Source organism: Lutra lutra, chromosome 14 (genome assembly GCF_902655055.1).
Source record: "Lutra lutra chromosome 14, mLutLut1.2, whole genome shotgun sequence".
NCBI lineage: Eukaryota > Metazoa > Chordata > Mammalia > Carnivora > Mustelidae > Lutra > Lutra lutra.
In genome coordinates, this window is record NC_062291.1 from 4542524 (window position 1) to 4570449 (window position 27926).

The 27926-nt window shown below is 48.0% G+C and overlaps 1 protein-coding gene across 2 annotated transcripts in view; it reads right to left on the reverse strand.

Moving 5' to 3' along the window:
- The window catches only part of PCNX2 (pecanex 2), a 280264-nt gene that overhangs the window by 14241 nt on the left and 238097 nt on the right, over window positions 1–27926 (reverse strand). For both annotated transcript variants that reach the window (XM_047702153.1, XM_047702152.1), the window contains exons 26-28: window positions 19345–19598; window positions 12572–12805; window positions 11745–11857 (exon numbers count right to left, since the gene is read on the reverse strand). In XM_047702153.1, coding sequence (XP_047558109.1) covers window positions 11745–11857; window positions 12572–12805; window positions 19345–19598 — 601 coding nt within the window. The remainder of the gene's footprint in view (window positions 1–11744; window positions 11858–12571; window positions 12806–19344; window positions 19599–27926) is intronic.

The window sequence follows — 27926 nt, forward strand, 5'->3', positions numbered from 1 at the left end:
AGAAAGCTGTTACCTTATCCTTAAGAGAATGAAGCTGAGGAAGGCAGAGGGGAGTGATGGGCTGGAGGGGATGCTGAGTGGCAGAGAGCCGGGCTCTGGGACACCTGGGGCATGTTTCTGATTTGGAGCTTCATATTGCTCTTTTTAAGATTCCACTGAGAGAGGATGAGCTCCCACCCCCAGGCCAACAGCTAGAATGGGAAAGACGACCATATCTGAGTCAATCAAGGTTGGCCTTCATGGGGACTAAACAGCCACCCCCTGGGTGGGTTCCAGAAGGAACCTGACAATAGGTATAATCGTGTGTTCAAGATGCGTAATGAGGTGCCTGGGTGGCTCAGTGGGTTAAGCCTCTGCCTTCAGCTCAGGTCATGATCTCAGGGTCCTGGGATCGAGCCCCGCATTGGGCTCTTTTCTCAGTGTGGAGCCTGCTTCCCCCTCTCTCTCTGCCTGCCTCTCTGCCTACCTGTGATCTCTGTCTGTCAAATAAATAAATAAAATTAAAAAAAAAAAGATGCATATCCACATGTGAGAACCAGGTACCACAGTGCCGAGACAAGCCTGGGCTTCCAGGCACTAAACGCGGGCTCAGATGTCAACAAAAAGAGCACTAGAAAAATATTACCTCTTAATACCACGATGAGCGGCTGGTGCTTGAGTGCACTTTTTAAGGGAAAAGACCGGAATGTATTGTTCAGGCTGCAACAGCATGTCGTCGGACCCGAGGACACACCCAGCATCCTGGCCCTCCAGCTGACTCCGTTAGAGGGAGCGTGTCTGCACTGCTTCCCGCTTGGCCCCGGGCCCTGTCCTGCCGGCCTCCACCCACACTCCCCAGGCCGAAGACCAGAGCCACGATCTTGCCTTTTCCACAGCGCGTGCATTTGTGCATGTGCGCGTTACAACAGACGTGCCAGCCACCACCTCGGCATGACTCTGCAGCCCCAGCAGACACCGGTAGCCACAGAGCTGGGTCTCCACGGATTCTCTGATTGCCCGAACTCCCCCGTGCTCGTCTTTCTGGTCCCTGACCCAGCTTCCTCTGAACGAAGACATAACTGCTGGCGATACATATAGATGAGAGGCTGGGCTCGCTGGTTCTTAAGCACCCTTGCTCCCAGCCCCTCTAGAAAATGCTGTGTTTTCTGGCTTGAGGCTCTGGCTGTCCCTTGGAGAACCGGCCCCTTCCAGTGTGCTAGCCTGCGCCTGGCTGAAGTTTATGCTTTAACTGGTACTGCTCATTTTAGCACCTCCGCCGTCACTGTTCCTAGCAAGGACAGTTTGAGGATGGCCGGTCGAAATAAAGGCTGTTTGTTCTCACCCTCTTGTAACTCCGCTTTCTTTATTTACAGAAGGGTCCTCCTGGCTCCCTTCTGGCCCGAGGCTGCTCATGCTATCCCCTAAGCCCCACTTTTGCTTGACATCACTGATGGGTTCAGTCTGCCCCTCACCTGTACCCTCTTCTCACTGGTTCTCAACTGCTGGCAATTTGGGCCCTCAGGAGACGTCTGGAGACCTTTTCATATCTCACAACCGGGATGGGGGTGGGGGGAAGAAAGGGAGTGGTGTGCTCTGGCACCTAGTGGGGTGAAGTCAGGCAGGTTAAAACATGGGCTGGCCCCCACAGCAGAGAGCCACGCAGCCCGAAGTTTTATCAGGCCTCTGCTGAGAAGCCTGCTCTTTTTGAGAAAAAGCTCCACGGGAGGTTACGGATTTCCAGTTTTGGACCATGAAATCTTGGATCCAGGCTTAATGAATTTTAGGGTTCAGGGGGAAACAGCTTTAATGGCAGGTAGTTTCTGTAGGACTCAGAGTGGGCTCTCCAGAACAATGACTGATTTGTTCCTTTTTTGCTCCTTTCCAAACAGGCCATAGACTGTGTGTTTACAGCTCAGCCCTGCGAAGAGCCTTCTGTCACCGAGCATCGCGTTAGAGAGCTGGTAGACCACATGCGAACAAGTAAGTGTGATTTGTGTGCTGGGCTTCCCCGTGCTTACTGATTAGTAACAGAGCTGCAGAGGGAGCTGTGCCTATCCCCCTCAGTCGGGACTCCAAGCTCCGAGAGCACATCCACCTCGGGAACCCAGCCTGCCTTCGTGGGCTTTGCTCCCTCTGTGCAATTCAGCAACTGCCCTGGTTTCGTGGCTAATTCCATCACTCCGGCCACACTCTCCGGCTAAAGAGCCCCTCCCCCAACACACACACTAACGAACAAGAATAGTTCAGGTGACGAGCATCACCTCTAAGCAACTGAGCCAGAGGCGGATAATTTTCCATCTTTCTGGTGGCTTGTGGATTACTAAGCACTTTCCATCCCATTAGCTCAACTCATTTGCGTGGGTGCTTGCATGAGATGTATTACTGTAGCCTTTTCCTTTAAGAGGAAACAGGCCAGGGGCGCCTGGGTGGCTCAGTGGGTTAAGACTCTGCCTTCGGCTCAGGTCATGATCTCAGGGTCCTGGGATCGAGCCCCACATTAGGCTTTCTGCTCAGCAGGGAGCCTGCTTCCTCCTCTCTCTGCCTGCCTCTCTGCCTACTTGTGATCTCTGTCAAATAAATAAATAAAATCTTAAAAACAAACAAAAAAAGGAAACAGGCCAGAAGGTGATAAGAAAGAGGGTAAGTGAGGTGGGAACAAATACTCGTATCTCATCCCACTGAAGACACATCGGAGCAAAGCCATGGCTGCCTTCTGGCTCCCCTCTGGCTCCCCACCCATCCAGGAAACCTTGCTCTGAGAGCATGCAGCTGGAGCCGTCTTCTTACCAACCAGCCCAGAGGCTGTGTTAGAATGAACCAGCTCTTGAACTCAACCCCATCTCGTCCTCCTGAGGTCAGCTGCCAGTCATTTTTGAAAGTTCAATTTGGTGTATATACTCAGCACGCACCCTGAATTGATATTATATTAAGAATACTTTCATGCACGCTTTACCCAGGAAGCTGGTCTATTGGCTCTAGGATCAAACCAGCCTGCGGTCTGGATCCCAGTGACCTGCCACCTGAAGGGCATGCTGACACCAAGCGACGGAGTCCCTCGGGTAGGATCAAGGTGCTTCACTCGGTCTCAGAGTTCAGGAACCACATGGCGAGGCAGCATATGGCCCAGAAGAACTGGAGGGATGGGAGCCAGAAACCTAAACCCAAGCTTCAATTTTGGCTCTGATACTTGTTGATATTGGCAAGTCCCTCAACCTCATTATCATCTCTTTCTTTCTGTGTTCATCCTTAAAATGGAGCTTGTCCAGGGAGATGGGGAGCCTGGGTGAGCAGCCAGCGAAGATCTCCTTACGTCAGGGACTGGGTGGACGCACACGTGTGGTCTGAGGAGAAAGGACACATCTCGTTGCAGGGGAGGGAAACAATCCACCCCGGTGTCCAGCATTCATCTGCTCCCTGGGACCCATGCCTGAATCCTGAAAAATGCAGAAGTCAAGTTCAAGAGAGCGGAAGACTTGAGAGCGCAGGCAGAAGCAGCTCCCACCGGAGAGGGCCCCAGCCAGCAGGACAGGGCAAGGTGCAGGCCAGAGGGTGGAGCATCCATGAACACAGAGGGCTTCGGGAGCCGGGAGGCGCGTCCACAGGCACCTTCAGCAGCTCTCAGCGGTACACGCCACAGACGAGCCATCCACGAAGGAAGTCTGTGTATGTGGAAGGTGGGAACACAGGCCACAGGAATGAGGGTGCTCTGAGGAGTTCCTACAGGACAGATCGGGTTCAGGGGGCGCAGAGGTCAGGAGCAGGACTCTGGAGGCTGGGCGGGATCCCACTGTGGTGAAACACTGTGCCGGCCACTCCCCCGCATCCTGGGCCTTCTAGCCAGTAACTACCTACCCCATCCTCTCTCAAGCCTCGACAGTGTATAAACTCGCGTCGAGCATGGAGCACTGTCCCCCGTATGTATGCAGGGAGCACATCGTAAGTGCTCCCTGCTACCTTTCGTCTCATTTCAGCATAAGCTTCGGGTGTAAACAAAAGGATGTTTATGCTGCAGAATCCCGCTTCATGACTGGAAAGCAAGGGGGTGGCCTTCAGGGATGTTGTTTCAACTGAATCCTGAACAAATGATGAAACCATAATTCCCAAGTAAGACATCATTAAAAGGCAAGATTTGATGAAAAGCTTTTTAAAAAATGTGTTTGACCTCATGATGTTTTAACACCAATGCTCTGTGCTCCTGAGCCTCCATATCGATGTCCAGCCGTGTCAGAGAAGGAAGGGAGCCAGGACCATGGAGTTTAACCCCTACACCAGGCCAAGGAAGAAGACCGTCCCATGTAGTATCACAACCCAAGGTCCCAGAAATGCTTGCTCCTTTTTCTAACTTATAAATTTGCAGATTTTCTATACACTCCACCCCTCTGAGTTGAGCTGGATGATCCTGATTTTAGTCAGGATCTTGCATCATATTTACTTTGTCTACTTCTTTCCTAGATTCTGGCTTCTGAGTTTCCAACCACAGTCGAGCAAGGGGACCTCAATCTTGTTCTGCAAGATGATCCTGTAGGACGTCTGGCCCTCGTTTGGGCATCATCTCTAGTGGAAGCTTGGGAGGATGAAACTGAGATCATGTCCTGGAATTCCGAAGAACACTGTTTTCCTCTGTCCACTGTGGGTGAGAAGGGTGGGCAAATGGCATATGCGACCTCAGACCACAACAGCGACCTGCCATAGGCCACATGTCGGGGCTCCCTGTCTCCTGCATGGGGCTTGGCACAGCACATCTATGGCTGCCTTGTTTGTCTACCATTTTTCAAGACTGTTGACCTTGGGGTTCTCTATCCTCTTGGAACCCTAGTCTACTACAAGAGCCAGTAAGATTTCTCCTTCGAGCAAACATGCTGCTATAAAATGCCGCCATCTTCTCACCTTTATCTCTATAAATGGAGCATTGGCCAGGATCTGCTCTCCACCTTTCGTGTAATAGAAGATAGCAATCAAGCTATCTTTTAGCTTGGGGTCAGTGAAACTATTTTGACTTCCTGCTAAAGCATCTCTTTATGGATGTATGCCTTTCTTCAGTGGCAGACACAGTTCTCCAGACCAAATGGGCCTTAAACTCCAAATCCAAAAAAATTACCAGTATTTGCTTGGGACATCCATATTAATCCATTCTGTCTCCAAAACACATCAATATTTTATGTTAAGACACTGTAATATGCTTGTGCTCCTGGCTTGCTTGCATTCAGCATATTGTTTTAGTTGATTCTCAATTTACTCATTCTAGTTTTACTCATCCTAGTATTTCTTGAGGATTTCTATCAGTGCTGTGTTCCTGGTCGTAAGGTCAAAAATACTTTGCCAACAAATCCATCAAATAAGGCAGAGCCTATGACTTATGTTAAGCTGCTGTGTAAGACCCCTCTGGGGAGTCAGAATTTGAAAATCCTCTGTTAACTCTTTAACATTAAATATGTAAGAATGACCTGTGAGGCTTCATCAAGTACAGCTAAGGGCATATTCCTGATCTTAAAATGACATAATGGTAGATTGCACACATGCACACACACACACACAGGTCACGGGCCACACATCCTTTGAACACAGAGGTAACTACACTAAATAAAATATTAGCAAGTTGTGGGGCACCTGGGTGGTTCAGTCGGTTAAGAATCTTTTTGACTCTTGATTTCATGATCTCCTGGTGGTAAGATCAAACCCCACAGCGGGCTTTGTGCTGGGTGTTGGAGCCTGCTTAAGATTCTCTCTCTCAGGGCTCCTGGGTGGCTCAGTGGCTTAAAGCCTCTGCCTTCGGCTCAGGTCATGATCTCAGGGTCCTGGGATTGAGCTCCGCATCGGGCTTTCTGCTCAGCAGGGAGCCTGCTTCCGAACCCCGCCCCTGCCCCTGCCTGCCTCTCTGCCTACTTGTGATCTCTGTCTGTCAATTAAATAACTAAAATCTTTTAAAAAAAAAAAAAAAAAGGATTCTCTCTCTCCCTCTGCACTCTTCCCCCTCCCCCATTCAAAAAAAATTAGCAAGTTGAATTCATCACTGTATAAAAAGAATAATATAACATGACCAAATAGAGGTTATCTCAGAATTGTAAGGCGATTTCAGGAATGAAGAACCCTATTAATGCAACTCATTACATTAATAGATTTAAGGAAAAGAATATCGTTTGAATGTATGCTCCCACATTTTAAAATAATTTAACATCCTTTCCTGATAAAAGTTTGATTTAGCAAGCTAGGAAGGGGAGGAAACTCCCCAACTTGATAAAATGTCTATTACAAACCTAAAACAAACCTTACTTTTTAATGCTAAAGTGTTACTCTTATTCCCTGTAATACATGGATTAAGGCAAGGATGCTGTGGTAACAGAATAAGGGCCCCCAAAGGTATCTGTATCCTAATCCCTGGAACCTGTGATCATGTTACCTTAAACAGCAGAAGGAGTTTTGCAGATGTGATTAAGAATTTTGAGATGCGGAGATTATCCTGGACTATCTGGGCAGGCCCGATATACTCATAAGGATCCTTGTAAGGGAAAGAAGGAAGCAGGAGAAGTTGAGTTTGAGTCAGACAGAGATCAGAAGATGTCCTGCTGGCTGGAAAGGTGGAATAAGAGGCAGCCTTTAGGACAGGGCATGGGCCCTTCCTCAGAGCCTCTAGAAGGAACGCTGCCCAACAGATACCCTGATGTTAGTCTAGTGAACCCCACTTTGGACTTCCGACCTCCTAAACTCTAAGATAATTAATTTATGTTGCTTTAACCCACTAAGTCTGCGGTAATTAGTTCCCGAAGTAATAGGAAACAAACACAGATGCCCATTTCCAACACTGCCCTGGAGGTCATAGCCTAAGTAATAAGAAAAAGAACTGAAGATAAGTATCAGGGAGGAAAAAAAAGCCATAACCATCATTATCTGCAGAAATGTCTTCCCACCAGAAAAATCAAAGAGAATTAATTGTAATATCATGTTTATAACAGAGTTCATAGGCGTGTCCCAAATGAGAGAAAATAAAAAAGAAATGACCTTCCCATATGCCAGCAGTAACCAATTAAAAATGTGACAGGAAAGAAAAATTCTATGCCCAATCAAAATAAACTTACAAAATATCAGAAATAACCCATTCAGAGATGAAAAAAATCTCAAAAAAACGGTAAAAATTTACTGAAAGACATTAAAAAAATGGAATGATCGCAAAGATGCACCGTGTCCCTGAATGACATTTGTGTTTTTCTCAAGCAGCAAATTCAATACAGTCTCGATCAAAAAGCCAACAGAGCTTTTTATAAAATGTGACTCTAAATTTCACCTGAGAACATGAGCAAGAAGGGGTCCCACCACAAAACAAGGAAAAAGCAAAAACAGGGGGACTAGACTTCTCAGATATCAAAACAACATTATCACTCTAGGAAACCAAACAGTATGTTATTGTTATAAGACAGACAGATTGATCACTTTAACAGACCTGTAAATCCAGAAGCGTACCCCCTATGAATGGGAATGTAGACTATGGCAAAAGTGGTATTTCAAATTAGTGTTTTTAACTCACTGACTGAATCACTAATGAGCTACTTAGCAAAACTATTGGACTATTAGCTATCCTCTTGGGGGAGAAAATGGATCCCTATCTCCCATCATGTATGAAAATACATTCTACTTGATTTGTTAGAAGCTGGTAGTCTAGTGGGCTCCTTCTCCACTAGATTCTCCACTTCTGCTTTGCCCAGAATGCAAGATCTAGATCATTGCCCAGGGCCAGGTTTGCAGTGAGAATCCTTGAGGGATGAAATGGCCATCTCTTTCTGCTACAAAATGGCTGGTTCCTTGAGCTAAGTGCTCTTCTCCTGTCGTGGAAAATGGTGCTCTGTGGGTCTTAGGGGCCAGGGGAAGAGAACCAAACACTCTGAATCTTATGCTGCTGCTGTTTATGAGAAATAAAGTCCTTTGTCTCTGACCCGCATGTCTTATGTCCTCTGCTAGACTCCATGAATATATAATAACGTAGGTAATTACCTAATAAGTAGATTGTAATCAAATCCCAAGACCCAATAGGACTCAAAAACTAAATGGAAAGAAGGAAAAGTATAGAATTATCAGAGGAAAATAGGGGCTATTATTTTTATGTCCTGGAGCTGAAAGAAAAACACTTCTAAGAAAGATACAAAATTTAGAAATTATAATTTTTTAAAAGGGGTAGTAGATAGAGACAAGTGTACCTTGATGGAAAATATTTTTAACACATATTAAGATCCTAAGATGAGAATACCTCCTAAAAATCAGTAAGAGCCTAATAAAAATGGGTAACGCACATAAATAGGCAGGCAATTCACAGAAAAAATATGTGGCCAATAAATATGTAAAATGATCTTTACCCTCGCTATTAATAATAGAAATGCAAATTCAAACGAGAATGAGATAATTTTTCACTCATGAGACTAAAAAATTAAAGACTGAATCTCCAGCATTAGTAAGGATATGGCAAAACACTCTTGGTTAGACTATAAATTGGGGAAGCTTTTTTGGAGAGCCATTTAACTGTATCTATAAAAATTACATTAAAACATTTTTTGAGCTATGGATTTTTTTTTTTTTTTTTTTGGCAAGGAAAACCATTTATTGAACTCTAGCATATAAAATGTAGAGCACAGCTGTTTGGCTAAAGTAGAGCTGGGGTGCTGTCACGCTCCGTCCCACCTCCTGTCACACTGCGTCCCTCCTCTGCCCCACGACACAACCAAGTCAGAACTCCGTGGGCGTCAGGCCCCGGAACCACTGGGCCAAGCAGGTCTGTGAAATCTGTTATCTTCATTAGTCCACGGCTGACATGGAAGCGCGCTGTCGGACTTTGCTGTGCTGTGGGACCACTCAGTAAAGGGAATCAGTCCCAGATAATCAAAGCTTTCCCCAGAGCACTGAGAATATTATTCCCAGATTTATCTCATCACTATGTTTGGAAGGAGCAGAGCTGACACGGAGTATGAGAAACTGCTTGAGACAAAGAAAATCCCATCAATGTGAGGTTTAAAAAAGCAGCTGGTGAGCCTGGTGCTTAATCAAGAAAAAAAACAAAGCCCACCCGGCAAGAAACCCCCAGATCAGGAATGATGGAACAAGTTCCTCGAGGAGCAAGAGAGAAGAGGTCTTTGCAAACGGTGCTCAGGTGGGAACTGAAAGAACAAATCCTTGAAGCATCTTATCTGCAATTTGTACAGAAAATTTGGAACTTATTTATTTTTTTTTTTTAAACCAGCTTCGGATGGACCAAACAAAACACCGCCTGCCTGGATGCTAGGACTATCTGAAAACTCCAGAAGTCTCCGGAAGATTCCAGAAATCTCCGAAACCCTTCCCCAACCGTGTTCCCGCCTTACAGTTCCCCCCTACAGTTTCATAAGGGGCTCCTGCTGCAGCCACATGATCCTGTTTCTGCAAAGCCTGCCCTGGAGCCTCCTGCTGAGCTTCCCGTCATCAAATGAGGCCCCGGATGACGGACCGCAGAGGGCACCGCCAGGGCCTAGCTGGAGGCTGAGTGCGGCAGGAGAAGCCCGTGAGCTCCTCCCCGGGGTGCTTCCTAGGACAGGGCTTCACTGAGCACTCACATGCGTCAGTCACTGAGCATTTCTCACCTTGAAGAAAACCGGAAAATTCGGAGACGTGGGCGATGAAAGAGTCACACGTTCTGACGTCCTAGGTGCTGACCTTCTCCTCGGAGGCATTCAAGGCCACGGCCTCGAGGGAGAAAGGAGGAGATGTGCCAGCCACACCACTGCACCCCTGACAGATGCATGACCAGTAGTGGCTGAAGCCTGCCGCCCCCCCTGGGGAAGGTCAGCGAGGCTGCCGGGGCTCACTGATGGGACACCCAGGGCTTGCGAAGGTTGTTAAGCCAAAACGTGAGGGGGTTCTGCCCTTCAGAAGCTTACAATCCGGCCTAACCATGCGCACTTCAGTTGAGTCCCAAAGGGCCTGGTGTCAAGGACATGATACAGAAATCCTGAAGAAAGTGCAAAGCAGACGAGAAACCAGTGAGGGGAGCCTACGTGGAACTGGTTTTGAGCTCCCCGGGTCTCTATGATGCTCAGCCTTGGCCACACACTGACATCACTTGGAGGGGGGGCGTGGGTAATCGTCATGCTTGCCCCCTCCCCGCAGGGTTCTGATGTCACTGGTCTGGACTAGGAGAGGGCCTGGGCTACTGTTTAAATATTTAGAAGCCCCCCTCCCCCAGGAGATGTTAATGTGCAGCCATCGAGGTGATCCTGACAGACAAGAGGAATCTAGAACACTTGGCCCCTGGTGCTAAGTGCCAAAGGAGAAGTCTGAAATGGCCCATGATCCGGGGTATGAGAACCTCATCTCACAACAGCAGCTTCACGGGGGTAGCAGGAGTGGAAGGGCAAGTGGCAGTGGGGTGGTGGGGGCCACAGAGCTCAGTGTCATTGGTGACGGAAAGTTCCAGAGCTTGTGCATGAATGCAAGAGAAGACTGGGTGACAGAGGGTGAAGGGTGAAAAAGGCAGGAGAGAATTTAACCTTGTTTTTGTTCTTTAAGAAGAGAAGCTTGAAAATCTTGTTCATCCATAAGAAGAAGGAAATTCTACCATTTCTGACAACATGGATGGACCTTGAGGGCATTATGCTAAGTGAAGTCAGTCAGAGGAAGGCAAATACCGTGTGACCTTACATACATAGAATCTAAAAAACAAAATGAGGAAAAAAACCAAGCTCAGAGAACAGACTAGTGGGTGCTGGGGTGGGGGTGGGGGACATATGAAATGGGTGAGGGGACAAAAGTCACCAACTTCCAGTCATAGATAAATAAGTCATGGGATGTAATGTAAGACATGTGACTCTAGTTAACGATACTGTATTGCATACTTGCAAGGTGCTAAGAGAGTAGATCCTAAAAATTCCACCACAAGATAAAAAGTTTGTAACATAATAAAAATACATATGGGGATGCACATTAACTAGACTTATGGAGTCGATCGTTTTGTAATATATACAAATACTGGATCATTATGAAAGTAATACAAAGTTATACGTCAATTATAGCTCAACTGTTTGAAGAAGGAGAGAAACGAGCTATTTACATACAGGACAGGAAGATCTGGTAGAAAGAGAGCTTGAAAAACCAGCTGAAGGGACACCCAATTAATCAAAGTCCCACTGAGACAGGGAAGGGTAGTCTAGAGTACAGACGTGCTGCTTTTCTTTTGTGTGGAAAAACAGGAAAAGGGAATGAAACTTTATTTTTTTTAAGATTTGTTTATTTGAGAGAGAGAGGGTGTGTAAGTGCAAGCTTGGGGACGGGGGAGGCAGAGGGAGAGGGAGAGACCATCTCCAGCAGACTCCATGCTGAGTGTAGAGCTGGTGCGGGGCTCGATCTCATGACCCTGAGATCACAACCTGAGCCAAAAGCAAGAGTTGGACGCTTAACCGATGGAGCCACCCAGGAGCCCTGGGAACAGACCTTTATTAAGCATTCATTTTGCTAGAGACCAGGCTAGGTAGTTGTAATAAATGGTTTCATTTCATCTTTCCAGCAAACCCACCAGGACCCCTGTGACACAGAAGTTCCTGTGCCTAGAATCCTGGGGATTTAGCTGTTCTGTATTCATGCCATTTTCAAATGTAGAGCTCCCAAAGGTCACAGTGACCCAAAGCCTCCTTATGGGCCCAGCACAATTTATTATGGCAAGAACTAGCTACATAAACAGTCCAACTTTAAAATAAAGAAAACAACTGACAAAAATATAAAATCTTGGTGCCTGTACAAACGGTTTTCTCACGTACCTGAGAGCCATATTGTGGGCGGCCGTTCCCAGAGCTCTCCTCCCCAGGATGCACAGGGCAAAGGACAGGGTCACTAAAGCGGAGTCCTCATCACTGTCCAGGTTCTTGGAGGGCTGGAAGGGCAAGGATGTTAATTCAACTTTTCCAGGGATTCCATCTGCAGCGACACAGTCATATCTCAGGGGGCTTTGTAAGTCAGCCATTGGGGTCACTTGGTCCCGTAGCATGACCCAGGGATGGGGGAACTCTCTGATTCCTGAAACACTCTCTCTTGTGGTTGGACAGGGAAAAAATTGAAATGAGGGAGCTACTTTTGAGAAGCTGTCATTGTCCTTGGTTTCATTCCTAAGAGGTTGAGTTCATCTCCAAGTGTCCTCAGCATGGGACCAATAATGCCATGAGACCCAACTGCGGGAGTGGGTTGGACCATCTTGATTGCTAAACAGATTGGTTCCCCAGTCCACGATTCAATACCCCGCATTTTGGCACAGATAATCCTTTTTATATGGAAACCTCAAAAAGCAGCTCTACACAAAGAGGTTTCCAGAGCTTCAAAGCCACACCAAAGGCTTAAAATTGCACTAACCCTGAGCACAGTATAGAGGGAAATATGCCTTTCAAGGCTCCTTCGCTGGAGACAGAGTATATGGATTCTTCCTTTAAAATTCTGCTTACGTGTTAAACAAACACTTATCCAAATACCAGTGTTCTCGCTGCTCTATTTGATCATTGTCTACCATACTGACTAAGCAGGATATGGACTTTATAAAATGCTCCTCGTGTTTCAAATTTAAACCAACATCTCCAGCCCCGCTTCCCTGACCCACCTCCTGTCTCTTCTGTGCACAGTACTGAATCCATTCTAGATAAACGTTGCAGTAGCTGGCGCGGGTTATCCCCTGGAGACACGGGACGTAGTCATCATCCACGTTAATGTTGAACATGGCAAGGTCACGCTCAATGTAGTGCCACTTGGCAAAAGGCTGCAAGGACTTCAGAAGGGATTCGTTTTTGATCCAGGAGAGAAGTTTGGGGGATGTTACCATATAGTAGATTATGCTCTGCGGAGAGAAAGCAAGATTATGAGCCCTTCTAGCCGTTCTAAAGACAGAACGACTCTTTATTTATTATATCTCATAAAGTCAGTCAGTGTCAGGGATTGACATGCGGTGTCACTGTGTTTCCTGCTAGCTTTTTTGTAAAGATTTTTTTATTCATTTATTTGAGAGAGAGAGAGAGAGAGAGAGCTCGAGCAAGGATGAGTGGGGGGAGGGGCAGAGGGAGAGGGAGAAACAGACTTCTGGATGAGCAGGGAGCCAGGCTTGGGGCTCGTTCCCAGGACCCCGGCATCACGACCTGAGCTGAAGGCAGAGGCTTAATCGACTGAGCCACGTAGGCACCCCTTTCCTGCTAGATGTAATGCGTAGAACTCACCTGAGACATTCTAAAATGTCCTCTCTTACGGGTCACCACAGGGATGAGGGAAGTGAGAACAGAACACTAACGGAATGTGCCAGAACAGAAGTTCCGGGGTGAAGAAGAATGACAGCCAGCCTGATCCTTTCTGAGAGAGACACACAAAAGGGCCCTTGGGTTACTGCAGGCTTTCGTGGATGCCCAGCGTGCCTGATCCAGCCGAAAGAGATGGGGGCAAACCCTCTTCCAGGACCCCAGCCCAGGAGCGTTCAATGAACAAAAACACCAAAGTTCTTATGGAAAGTACTTATGACGAGGCACTGTCGAAACACACATGCGTATGTAATCCCGGGTGCCCAGACATGGACATCTGCGATGCCTTCCAAAATAACCCGTGTTTTCCCCTCCATCAGACACGCCACTTGGGAATCCCAACTGGTGAAAATGCCACCCTCGGGCCTTCTCCTTCTGAGTCACAGATTTATCGAAAGCCATCTTGTAGCTCGTGAATGAATTCATCCTTCAGAAAGGCTAGCTCCCGGTCTGGAGAGGTCCAAGCATAGCAGAGAACGTGAAACTCCAGCTCCGGTACGGGCACATCTGCGTGGGTGGGAGCATAGCTTCCCTGCAATCTTCTCTGTGCTTTATTACCACGGGCGAACGGACGTGGTGCTCACACCACTGAGGCTAGGCTCCCCTCCCCCAGCAGCCCCCTACCCCCCCACCCCGGGCCTGGCTTGCATCTCACCTGGGAATCACCAGCATCAGGGAGAGGGGGCGCTTGGTGCCAGGAGGCAGTGTGGCATGCTCTCGTGGCCCCAAAACCTTAGTCAATGGCCTTCTCTGATTGTAGACACACATTCCTCCGAAGGGAGACTACAGACAGGAGTGCACACAGCCTGGCCTGGGCATGGGGACTGTCACCTGTGACCGCAGTGGGCGGACACTTCCGGGCAGCCTCCTGCCCTCTCGCCTGCTCTTCCCTCCCCTGGGCTGGGATGTGGAATCTGGAGAACCAAGCTTGGAGGCTGCTAAGGAGGGTCTGGTCTCAGGGTCTGAGGAGTCTGAGCAGGTGAGGGGACAGACACACATGGTCCCTGGATTAGGGCCAAACCACCGCAAAGGCCTGACTTAGCCGTTCTTGGCTGTTGGGACTGCCGGCAGCCTGGACTCTGGGAAGGTCAACCCGTGGCTCATGACGTGTGGCCTTCCTCTGTGGCATATTCCCTACTAGGCTTCACAGCCCACCCGACCCCAAATGGGGAGAACAGGGGACCCCAAATGACATCTGTGGTTCTCACTATCCCATTTCTGCACCACTGCGCCCAGGACAACCCTGCTGGCCTGGAGAAGTCCCTTCAGTGTAAGGAAAGAGGGACAGAGAGGGAGGAAAGGAGGTAGAGGCCCAGGAAGCTGAGAGTGGGAGGTGGGAAGGACAGATGCTCTAGAGAAGCCCCGTCTCTTCATTATTTTGAGGCTTAAAATGAGCGAGTGTGCACAAAGGACTCAGCGTGAGGCCTGGCGTCTCTGCCTTACCCCCCAGGAGCTGAGGCGCAGGGAGGCCATAGTGGTCTGGAGCAGCACCGAGGCCATGGATGACATCAGGGGCCAGGAGACAGCTGAGTCTACGGTTCTCGAGTCAATCTACTTGCTGGCAGGATAATTTAGAGCTCGTAGGAGGCAGGCAGTGTAAGCAGTTGACCCAAAGCTACAAGCAGGAGGGGACCCGTGACCGTGGCCAGAGGCACGGTGTCTCTGCCAACAGTGACAAAGGCCACGAAGAAACTGGGTCTGCGTGAACATCTGGCTCTAGAAACATCTGGTCTAGTTTTTCCCAGTATGTCCTAATCCATGTACCAGACAGGAACAACAAACAAAACTCAAAGGACGTTTACCTTTTCATCCACTTCTAGGGAAGGAATGGAAATCACGCCTCGGCCAATGAAGTCACAATAGTGAACGAGGACTTCGAATCCCAGAGGCTAAAACTTATTCCCCCAGGTCTGGCAAAATCTTGCAGTGTCGACTTCCCAGCACACCCCGCAGCTCGGCTCCCCCTCCTCCGCCCCGGGCCCCCTCCCCTCCCCCCACCAGTGCATGAGGAGAATCGATTCCTCTCTCCCAGAGAACACAGAACACGCCCAATCCTTGCAAACCATGCCCCACTTCCACTTGACATAGGCAGAAATTCCGTGAGGGAGACAGAGTCAGTGAACAGTGTGGAATCCTTCAGAATCTGTCAGGATGAAATGGGTACAGCACTAAGTAAACCTGATAAGTGAGGATGCGGAAAATGAGTCGATGACAAGGAACCTGATCCATGTTGAAAGCGAGACCTCTTCTGAATGCGTTCACCGTATCTGTCCTCCAGCAGGGATTCTCCCGGCTCCTCATTTTAATTGTAGATCGACCTGTTCTATCAGACCACTGCCCTGTGCGCATTCTAGGAGAGGGGCCCTGGCAGGAAGCCCCACGTGTCCGGGTTTCACGCTCCCCATTCTGCAAGGCAAGCGATAAGCCCCTCTCCTTTCTGAAAGGCCTGGACGGGAACAATGGCAGTGGGAAAATCCAGCCCTCGTGGAAAGCTGATTTCTTGACTGCGAAAAGGGTTTTGAACACTAATAAACGGAGGGGAGGCGGAGGAGGCACCAGGGAAAACCTCCAGTCATCAGGAAGGAAATGATTTCAAATATATTCATAGAGGGTGGCGGAACTGACCCAGTTTATTAGGAGATTTTAAAAAAAAATCCTTTTGTGTAATGGAATGATTCCAAGCTTCTCTTCCTTCTTGATTTGCCTGCCCAATAAAAATAATAATAGTCATGACACAAAGAAACTGAGCTCTTGAAACTTGAAGCAGCCCAGCATGACAAAGGCCATTTTGTTCACCACGTAACCAAGGCTATAGAAGAAAACACTCATTAGTTTTTACCCTAAAATGCTACTTCTTCTGCTGCTCGGCACTCCTGACACTTTCTTTAACTCCACGGCGGGGATAAGCCCAGGTTCTGAGCTACCCCTCACCAAAGGGCGGGCAAGCTCTGATTGCCATATTTAGAGAAAGCCTCACAGGAACAGTCCCGTCGGTGGTGACGTGAATTAAACAGGACGCGCCAGGAGGCCCCATCTGCCCCCAAGACTCAGCCCCTCCTGAGCACCGATTCGGAATTTAAGAGAAATCTGTTTCTATGGAGCACAAGTATGTCTGTAGTCGCTCCCAAGCCTCATTGTGTATTAAATCACTTAGGAGAGTAATTTAAAAATACAGGTGCTAGGCCCCCTCCCCAGGCCCAGGGAATCGGAATTTCGGGGCAGGACATGCAAATCTGTAATTAGCAGCGTATTCGGGGAGTGGGATGCCACAGGGCTGCCCCCGGCTCGTGAGGAGACCCCACCAGGGAATGCACCATCGCCCTGTGCGCCTCTCCTACTCCACCTGAAACTCTCATGTTGGCATCGGCCCCCTTTTCTGGAAAACAGAGTTAAGGACATTGTTCTCCCATAAACTAAATACTACCTGGAAGATTCCATGGGTGGCCGGGGCTCCTTCAGCCTCGCCGTTTGCATATTATCCTGGACTTGTTTCTCAGACTGCAAATTGCCATTTTAGAAAACATACAGGAGGGGCGCCTGGGTGGCTCAGTGGGTTAAGCCGCTGCCTTCGGCTCAGGTCATGATCTCAGAGTCCTGGGATCAAGCCCCGCATCGGGCTCTCTGCTCATCGGGGAGCTGCTTCCCCCCCACCCCGCCTGCCTCTCTGCCTACTTGTGATCTCTTTCTCGCTGTCAAGTAAATAAATAAAATCTTAAAATCTTTAAAAAAAAAAAACATACAAGGAATTGGGAGACATGTTTCTTGGAGTTAGGAGAAGAGGGAAGTGAGTATCGATTCACTTACTAGTGCACGGAAGGGATAAGAAGCAGACCCCGGGAGGTGCCCCCAAGGCTTCTGGAAAAGCCAAGAGGGTAAACCCAGAAAAGGTATCTCCTTCCTTCTCCCTCACTCTTGGTGACTTGCTGTGTGGCCGCCCACATGCCTGGCTCATGGGAAGGCCATCTACGGGGGGCTCCCGGTTCACAGAGATGTGGCTCAGTAGCGAACCCCATTCTCAACACGAAGACCTACAGCAGGTCGCTCAGACTCTCACCAACATCTGAATCCCGTCCGCATAGACTGGTGTGGCCCAGACCCAGGACCCACATTACCTTTGTTCATTCAGTCCAAAAAAATGCCCTGGACACCGCCCTATGCAAGTCATCACACTGAATCCCGGGGACCCAGAGAGAAGTCGGGCGCGTGCAGCTCCTCTGCTGAGGGAGCTGCTAAAGGGTAAAGTAGGAGAGATTTCAGAGCAAGGCGAGGTGAACGTCCACACAACCCCAGGGGAGCTTGTGTGCAGGGGGGCGGTGGGGGGAGCTGGAGGACATCTGGCGGGGTGGGGGCAGGGACCACAGGGAATGTGTGTGCAAAGACAGGGGGCGGGGGGATGGGGTGGAGTGGAAACCACCGCAAACCACACAGGGGCTCTGGATGGTTTCTGTCTGAGTTCCAGGCTTCCCAGAATGCACATTCCCCACCCCGCTCAGCTGACATGGACAGGACAAGCTTCTGGATACAACAGGGACGTACTGTGGCAGCTGCCAGGAGCCTTTCTCGGGGACCACAGGTGCATGCCCGTGGATTTCCTTTCCATCCTTTTAAGCTTCCATCTGGGAACGCAAAGTTTCCAAAGTGGTGCAGCGGGTGTCAGAAGGAACACGGGTGCCTAGGACTTCCTGGCACAGAGCTGCTACCCCCTTCCTCGTTCACGTGTGAGACAGACAGACTTCTCACAGGAGCGTACCACGGCTCTTTCACGACCCACTGCCAAATCCAGGATTGGCTCTGAAAGAAAACTCCTTGCAGCCTAGTTCATAAAGCAAAGGGAGCGAACTGTGGGGTCAGGAGGCAGGAGCTCACCGCTCCCCGACCTCTTTCCAAATCTCCCCCAGCGTATATAAGGCTGGGTGAAACACTGACAGTTTGGGTGAGGTAGGATGGAAACTTGTGCATCAAGGTGGTGACCACGAGCCACTGACCCTGTCTTACAGAGTCTGTGCAGGAGAGCGTGTCACGAACATTTCTCATTGCAACTGCCTGGGGATGTGATAATTAACGAGTTACATAACCTTCTTTTTGCAACCTGTCTTCAATTTCCTGTAAACTTTTGCGGTACTGGTGCACATGTGGGACCCTCCTAAGTAGCTATTCCAAGTCTCTAAACGTCTTCTTTTCCAGTTGGTGGAAACCCCTGAAGCTCCAGGCCTCTGTGTTCTCTTTCTGTTTCGCATTTCCTCATCTCTGCCGGACCCCCTCGTTCAGCCTCAGCGGGCTGGCGTCTGGGATCGCAGACGGATGAGTGTCCCCATGGGAAAAGGCATTAAGATGTGGGCCCCTCCAAGGCCAGGCTCCAGGGCTTCCGCCAGGCAAAGTGCTCCCACAGAGCAGGAGCCAATGCAAAGACCTCCTCAGCCTTGGCTGCTTCTACCTGTCCCTCCTCCTTTGGTAAACGCCGTCACCCCCATGGCCCTCTGCACCCTCGCTTGAAGCTCACACTCGTTCTCTGGGAGACTCAGCTGCAAACAGGGATATTTTCTGAGGTTGGAGGGGTGGCGCAGATGTGGATACTGAGCTACGGGCAAAGGATGTTCTTCGTCTCCACCCAAGTGAGGAAGAAAGGCTGTCATAACTAATCCTAACTGGACCATTTCACTCTACTTTTGGAGTTTTCCTATTAAGCTTAAAAAATCATTCTGGTTCTAGAGTGGAAATGGCTGAGCATCTAAATCAATACTTAGGACACATAACCACGGAGGCCTGGTGATGTCTGGATGCTGCCATTTACAATCTCCTCCCTCACCAGGACTCGGCTGGGTTAGAAGGGACGAAACAGATCTGGGTAAGAAAAGGAACTGCCTGTGAGGGTCCAGACTTAGACAGTGACTCAGGCCACGAACCCCAAGCAAAAACCAAAGCCCTAGAGGATTTTTTGCAAAACCAGTGGTTCCCAAACCTAGCAGGGGCTCCGATTCAGAAGATAAGGGGAAGCTTCAGAATCCAGCTTTTTGTAAAACTTCTCAGGAGCCCCTTGACCCAGCCCAGAACTATTACTCAGACAAGTGTCCGGGGCCCAGGGCAGCAATACCTTGATGTAGTAGCGAATGAGGATCCTCCGGAGGTCAAACACCTGCAGCATGGTGGCTGCGTTGTTGTCTATGATGCTGTAGCCCTCCAGGATGTACTGAGTCCGTGTGATCTCCCAGGTGAGCCAGCGGAGGTGAAAGGCGGCATTGCAGGACAGCAGGTGTGGCAGGTGGCCGGGCTGGCAGCAACAGCAGCCTCTGTCCTCCTCGTCGCCTTCCATGATGGCCTCGACCTCCCTCTGCTGGCAGTAGGTTCCTAGCAGAGGACAGACAGGGTGGAAGTTACACAAGGAGTCATTGGGTCACCTTGGTTCAGAATGGACTTTCCCCTTGGCCTCCGTTAGAAGGGAAGATGCTGGAGAAAGTCTGGGAATCAGTGTTTAATTCTTTAATTCCCACATGAGTCACAAAGCTCATCATCATTAATTCCTTTCTTCGTTCATACTCATTCTGATGGCCATCTCCTCCCCATTTTGTGTGTGTGTTAGAGGAGACAGGTTTCATGGTGCTCAAGAAAGACATCGATGGTTGAAATGTGGGATGGTTATGTCCTTGAGTTCCCCTTTCCAGAAACACTCAGGTCGCAGCTGAGCACGTAAGAGGTTACGTAAAGGTGGCAGGTGGAGATGTCTGAGAGTGAGTAAGAGCCTGCTCAAGAATTTTCAGGAAGGAAGGCTTCCTCCTTGCTGCTTTCCCTGGAAGAACTCCATTGCCCAACTCTGCAGGCACACCACACATGCTACCCAGCCTCGAAAGTCACCTCACCTCGCGTGACTGAGGGCGGCATGTGGGGGGCCCCAGGTACACTACCAAAGGAGTTCATTCCAAAAACAGGAGACGATTATGGGTGTCAACCACATCTGAAAAAGAGACATCCTATCTTCCTCAACATCTCTGTCAATGATTTGAAGGGAAGCACACACAGTATGCCCATGACATGGTTCCTGCTACCACCTGCAAGGCAGAGAAGGGACCTAAAATTATCTCTGCAGATGGGAGGGAGGACTGAAAGTGACCTCCTGAAAGTTAATAGAATACATGAAGTAGCCTGCATCTAGTTTCAAAAAACCAGCCACACGGTTTGTGAATATCTAGTAGCGCGTTTAACAAACACTTCAGTTGATCGTATGTATGAACCAGAAGTAGGAAAAGAGAAAGATCCTACGCGGAATGGGTTGAGAAGCCCTTGGATGTTTTTAGCTTAGGAGAAACGGAGTCTGATTTCTGTCGGAGGAGATCATGCTGGCTGCTGTTCAGAGAATGGGCTGGAGAGGAATGAGGGGTGGGAGCCGTGGCATCGGGGAGGCTGCTAGCTAACACAGATGAGACAGCGGTGATTTGGACAAAGGCCATTGGGGGAGGCAGGGAGAAGTGATTGGGTTCTGGATCTCTCTGAAGGTAGCCTGATAGGATTTGTGAAACAATTTGGATATGAGATGTTGGAAAGATAGACAAAGAATGGTGTGAGGGGTTCTGACCTGAGCAAGGTGAAAAGTGAAATTATGCTTCACAGAAGAGGTAAGATTGCGGGGGTCGGGTAGGGGGAGCAGCCTCTGGGTGGGCAGACGGAAAGACAGGGAATTTTCTTTTGTCTATGTGAAGTTTTAGCTGTTCACTACTAATCAAAATGGAGATGTGGGCAGACAGTCGGATGAAGAAATCCGGAGTTCAAGAGAAAGGTTCTGGCGGAGGTTCATAACATCTGAGAGAATTATCAGGGAAGAGGGGCTGTTTAAAATAACCTGTGGAGAGGGGAGAGGTCTGAGAGCTGAGCTCTCAGCATTCCATTCAGAGGCTGGGAGCGTGAGGTGCTACCAACAAAATGACTGAATAGAAGTGGCCTGTGAGGTCAGAAGAAAACCAGAACATAGCAAAAGCAAGTTAACAAAGAAAATAAAGAGTTTCAAGGAAGAGGGAACATCAGCTATGCTAAATGATGCTTAGAGGTCAAATTACAAGAGGAATTAACTGTTAGATTTGACAATACGGAGGCCAACGATAATCTTTGCAAGAGGTTTCGGTGTCATGATGGGTGGGGGAGGGGATGGACACTTAAGCAAACTCAAAACAGTAGGAGAGAAAAAAGTAAGGGCAGTTAATGCAGGCAACACTTCTGAGGAGTTTAAAAATATGACTTTATTATATTTTTTACACGGATGTCGGAACGCTTGCTATTGGCGCACAGATCACTGGTTTCTGTTTCTTTTCTTTAAACTTTTTATTATTTGCATCAGTCTGAATAGTTTCTATTGCCTTGTCTTCAAGTCCACTGATCTTTTCTTCTATCCTCTAAATGTTTCAACTCAGACATTGCATTTTATTCACTTTTAGAATTTCTCTTTTTTCCTGCTGGTAGTCTCCATCGGATCATTCATTATGATCATTTTTCCTCTAACCTCCTAAGCATATTAATAACTCTTTGCAACTTGTTTTCTTTTCCCTTCAACATCTTTGGCTGTGTTTCTATTTATTGTTTTCTTTTCCTGGGATCACTTTTTTCGGCTTCTTTTCGTATCTAGAAACTTATATTACATGCTGGATACTGTTGATGCTCTAGTGTTGACAGTCTGTACTTTTCTGTTATGTTCTGTTAAGTCGTTAGTTTGTTTGCACATCGGCCTGATTCTTCTGAAACTCCTACTTAATCTTGAGAGTGTCTAGGGTAGACCTCTAGCACGACGATATCTCTACTCCTACATCTTGGTCTTTCCAGGGTCTCGCTTGAATTCCTGGGATGTTCGACAAGGTTTCTCCACTGCATGACTGGAAGTGCTACACCTCGGCTCTGTTTGACCTCCATATCTTCCAGTGAGCTCACACCTCCAGTGAGCTCACACCTCTCCAGTTACTATTCTCTGCCACGACTCGCCTCCAACATTTAGCAGGTGAACATTTATCCAATCACTAACGAGGGTCCCTGTACAGATCTCTACAGGACCTTCTCTGTGAAATTTGGTCCTATCCACTACTCTGACCCACAAAGTCCAGCTTTATTAGCTGTCCAGAACTCGGATTCTGCCTTGCTAGCTCAGTCCGAGAACTTGTATTCTGTTTGGATGCTGCCTCCCCCTTCTACACATAAGAAAGGGCCTCCAGGAAGAGAGCAAGGGTAATGTTAGGGAGATTTCTTTGTGTCTTCTTTCTCTCAGTTGACTGTATATATATATATTTTCCCCAGTTTTATAATTGTTTATGGCAAGAAGGATAATCCAGGACCTGTTAGTCAGTCATGGCTGAAAGGGTAACTCTCTGGATCCTTCGACATCTCTTCTGAGACAATTCAAACATGAGAACTCTCCCTACATCCATTTCCATACCATTCACTTTTTCCAAGATCCCACAGTGCCTGGTACTTAGTGGGTGCTAACATCTCACCAGGTGAGATGCCTGAATGACTGAATAATGAATAAATGAAAGAGAGATGTGAATCCTGATCACTGTATGCACAGTATTGAGAAAATAAATGCTCAGCAGATGACCTTACGCACGTGGCAGATAAAGCCAGTGTCAGTACTAAGCTTCTCTACAGTACGAATGAAATGGTCATAATGGGTCAGAGATGGAAAACTACAACATTCAAATAATAACGTACCCACGGAACGGTTAGGAAAATGGGCAACGAGATGGGAGTTGACCAGGAAGTGGGACGAAGCAGGTTGTGTAACACAAAGTATAATGGTGAAGAGCTGATCCCAGATCTTGTGACTCCGTTTGTCTTTCCCCAAGACTTAACTGCTTTTGGGTATTGGCTGAAAACACTCTTTTTAAAAACATTTCCAGGATCTCTTAGCTCATCTGCAATATAAAACTGGTAGAGATGTATATAAATACATCCATGAACTATAAACAGTGAGTAAGTCTGACTGCACACTCTGGGCCTTCCAGAGTGAGCAACGACCACGGTATCCTAACCGATCCGCCCACCGGGCCTTGGGACTGTGGGCACTAGACTCTGGGGGTGGGAGATGTCTTGTCCCACTAAACAGCACACTGACCACCCTGGAGTTCTGCCAGCAAATCATATATTTCAGCAAGAAACTCTCTTCCCATGAAGAAGTGAGACTGTTCTTAGGCTACACAAGGAGGAAGCAGAGAGGAGGATTTTCACCTCCAATAGATTAGCAAAACTGGTTAAATGCCATGTCCCCCCAAATCTGCATTTCTTTACAATTTCTCTCTCTATGTGAGGCTGGATGTCAGGGTTGGTTTTCTCTCCCCTTACATCAAACAAACTGGAAGGGGTGTGTGTGTGTGTGTGTGTGTGTGTGTGTGTGTGTGTGTGTGTGTCACAGAGAGTGCAATGCAGAGTTTAGATTTCCACCACGTGAACGAGGTAAGTAAAACCACACACCATGAGGAATGACACCGATGAAAGGACAGGTGGGGACACAGTGCGCCATGAAGGACCGCCATCGACAGAGACATCGTAACTGCTGCGGGCTTTTAATAAACATTCAGTTAAGGTAGGTCCCAGCACCTTCTCTTAGGAAACACCTTTTGTTCCTTTTACAGGATCATGCTGTAAAAGAAGAGGAAACTAAAAGACCCAGTCGCTTCCATACATGCACTAATTTGCTGCTCACAGGCAAGTCAGGACCCCAGTCTTCTCGGAGAGGCTCATGCGGTTCAGAGCACGTCCCCTCCAAAGGGAGCACCGGAGGCCAACTGTCCCCACACCGTGACCTCTTGCTCCGTCCGTGTCAATGAATGACGAGCGGGCTGGCTGTTTCACTCTGCTGTTTCCATTGAAGCTGACTCCTGGCATCTTTTGTGTCACAGTGTTCTCATGATCTAAGTCAGCGGGCCACAGGGAGGCATTCAGTAAATAATTTTTGAATTATTTTGACAGTGTCCTAGCGTCTTAGTTCTGATAGACGAGAATGCCTACTTAAAGCAGCAGGAATTAATGTTTTGAACTGAAAATGTATCTAGTAGATCCCAGATGTCTTGTCACACAGGATACGTATCCATTTCCTGAGTGTGGCCACAATGTGGGCAGCCGTTACTGCCCACCGACACATTCTGCCTCTCTTTGCTGGCGCCCCAGACAGCAAGCACTGCTCCCCTTTAAGTGCTGTCTGCCGTATCTACCAGCGACAGGCTGGGTCTGACTTATTTATTCACACTTATTTCCCAAAAGGAATGAAGTCAATTTAAAAAGACATACACGGTACAATGGCAAATGATACCATTTAGGTAAAAAGGGGGATAAGAAAAAAATAGACGAAGCCAGAATGATGTCAAGGGACCCTAACTGCATTCTGTGATACCCTATCTATTTACTAAAGGTGGGCCACAGATCGCACCGGGGCTTTCTAGAAGCCAATGTACAAAGAGAACGTGAATAGTTTCTTGGGTCTCTAAGACAACAACAAAATAATTCCTTGTAAGGGTCACAGCTATTTCTGGCAAAGACACCAGAAAGATAATATTCCCAGGACCCTAATAAAAAGAATATTTCAGAACACAGTGAACACCGTCCTTAACGGCATTGCCCAGAACGTACAAATGCCAGCTTCAGCGAGCTGTTCTAATGCGGCCCAAGAGCCATAGAGAAAAATCATAAAATCACCTCTACGGGTAGCCAAAGAGTTCAGCCTTAAGTATGTGGTTCTCGTGTCTCCCAAGGACGGATGTCAGGGACTCGTGGGGACAGGAGAACTTCATCCTTGTGAGGAAATCCTTGCTATGGACCGTTTACTCTCCACCCAGTTCTGACAATTACTGTGTACTGAGCGGCAGTGGGTTTTACTGTGTCCCCCCGACAAGCCCAGAAATGTAGATATTCTGTGTAGCTGGTGAGAGCAAGGACCCTGCCCTCATTGTCAGCCAGACCAGAGGCAGAGCCGACGTTCTCTTGGGAAAGTCGGGAAGCCGAAGCGAACGGTGCCTGAACAGAAGGTCCCGTAACCAAAACACAACCCGAAGTGTCCTCCATTCCGTTACAGACAGCCCCGTGGGGGAGGGGCCATCCAGGCTGGGAAGGCTGGGCCCAAGGAGAGAGGACTCGGGGAGGGGACGTCAGCCCCCCCAGGAGGGGAAGCGATGGGAATGGGGATTAGGGAACGGGCTGTTCACCAAGAGGTCAGAAGACATGAAGGAGATGCTGGGCCATTATGTGATGGGGACTTCAAAGGGACACATTAAAAATGGTCCCTTGCAGCCAGAAGGCTTCCCTGATAGAAAATGTCAGCTCGCAGTACGATTTTCTAGTGAGAACATGCAGGAGGAAGCCTAAATGCATGACATATTGCACAGATCGGGCCTCTCGACCCTACAACTTTCCTTATCTGATGCATGTACTTTGAGAAACACCACTCAGGTGTCCCGAAGCGTCTAACAGGATTCCACAGAAAACCCCATGTGTTGTCCCTACTGCATGCAGCGCTCTCCAGGAACAGCGTTTCAAAGCGACTTCACTGGACATCGATCTGAGCTGTGCTTCCATACGGTCACTGCCTTCATGGGCCCAGCATGCCAGACACCGGGCTAGGGTTTTACAGATGCCGAGCAACGAGGCCACCAGGAGGGGACTGACAGGAGAGAACCAGTCCCTGGCCGAGGAGTGCACCGTAATTAGGCAAAGATCTGATTTAGCCCTTGCGTTTCAAGCTGCAGGGGGGACTCAGAGACACACACTTGGGGATGCATGTGGATTTTATAAATGGTATGCTCTCTTTGGGTCACAGTTAAGATCCTTTCTGAATTGCCATGGCCACTAAGGAGGAGGCCACCAGATACAGTCAAAGCTAAGCTCAGAGCAATTCACTTCCATGAACATTTGGACCTTACACGTGCATGTAATATGTGTGTGACAGAGCTCGGGCCCAGCCAGCTGGAGAAATAGCACACCTCCCAACAGTGAGCTTCTCATATAATGCCAGACACACAATGATAGGCATGCTAATGGGGGAAATCTAAACCAGCATTGTCTCCTGCTAGCTGGTGATATCAAGGGGCTGTTATGTGACCGGGCAAAATAATATCAGAGAAGACTTTTTACGGTTTTTGAATTATGGTCAATTTCAGGAAAGTCACAGTGTGATTTGCCTACTCCACAACCCCCCCAGCCCCGCAAACCTCCTCTATAGTTTTAAAGTCACAGAGATGACTTTCTCTGGCCCCCCTCAGCCCCACTGCTTCTCGGGGACAATGCTGGTCATCTATCCCCAGCTTCCTGCCCTGGGAGGAGCTCTCTGTATCTGCCAGCCTTCACCAGATTTAATTTCTGGGAAGAAATAATTATTCTAACAAAAATATATTTATATGCAAAACTGTCCTATTACACATCCCATCTCTTGCCGGCTACACATCCATCAGATAAGCACCCCTTTGAAATTAATCCGAACTTAACGATGTAGAAAAAGATGGCCAGGAATGTGTGCGCAACACAACGGAGGAAAGGAGCCGAAGTGAGTCAAGGGATAGGACTGGTCTCCTGAGACACTGAATGAGTTTAGTTCCTTATTATTTTACTGGATAGTTTCTCCTCTAGTCCCAGGTTCCAGGCCTTCGCAGCATTGGACTGGGGCACCTTTTAAGTATCACGGGGAGAATCTGGAAGTGTATCAGGCCAGTGTGCAGTAGGGGGAAAATATGTTGGGATAATTTATACACGTTTGATTCTGTGGTCCCAGCAGAGATTTTTATTGTAACTGTTTTATATTCTGAGGAGACTCAATTTGTTTTAAGACATACCCACATGAATAAAAATTCTCTTGTGCTCTGTTCGGCAAGCGGGATTTTAAATGCGGTGAAACGCCTTCCAGTGAAACAGCATTGTTTTTTCTCAGAGAATTTGTATTTCAAAACCTCATCTATTTGTGTAATTTTTTTAAAGATTTTATTTATTTATTTGACAGAGAGAGAGAGATCACAAGTAGGCAGAGAGGCAGGCAGAGAGAGAGGGGGAAGTAGGCTCCCTGCTGAGCAGAGAGCCCAATGCGGGGCTCGATCCCAGGACCCTGAGATCATGACCTGAGCCGAAGGCAGAGGCTTAACCCACTGAGCCACCCAGGCGCCCCTCTATTTGTGTAATATTAATCAACTTGAAAACTGGTCTCTCAGATAGCATCTCACTTCTCGCACACATTAACCTGCTTATGCAGGCATAATTTCTCCTTCCATAAATGAGGACTCCGGGTCTCAAAAGCGACTTCTCTGGGAGAAGGGTCTGGTCTTTTGGATTTAAAGTCAGTATTTCCCCCTTATCATACACTGTCTAGTAAGACTTCACAAATTATAAGCAAAAGTCCTCTGAATCTACTTTCTTCTACCAGCCCATAGGCGAACATGAAATGAACCACGTCACTTTGTATACAGAGTAATTTATATTGGGCAAGTTTGAAGCACAGGTATAAGAAACAATGAAATATATAATAATTACATGTGAATATTTATATGTGAGTACTATGGTTTTTCTCCTCTTCCGGCCCCACTCACAGATGAGAAAACCAACGCACTCAACTTTATACGGAAGAGCCATATTCTTTCTCATTCGTATTTAATTCCAAGTTGTCTTATTTTACTTTTCCCCAACAACTTATTCTTGAGTGTTGTTAAAATAGGCAGATTCTGTGAATGT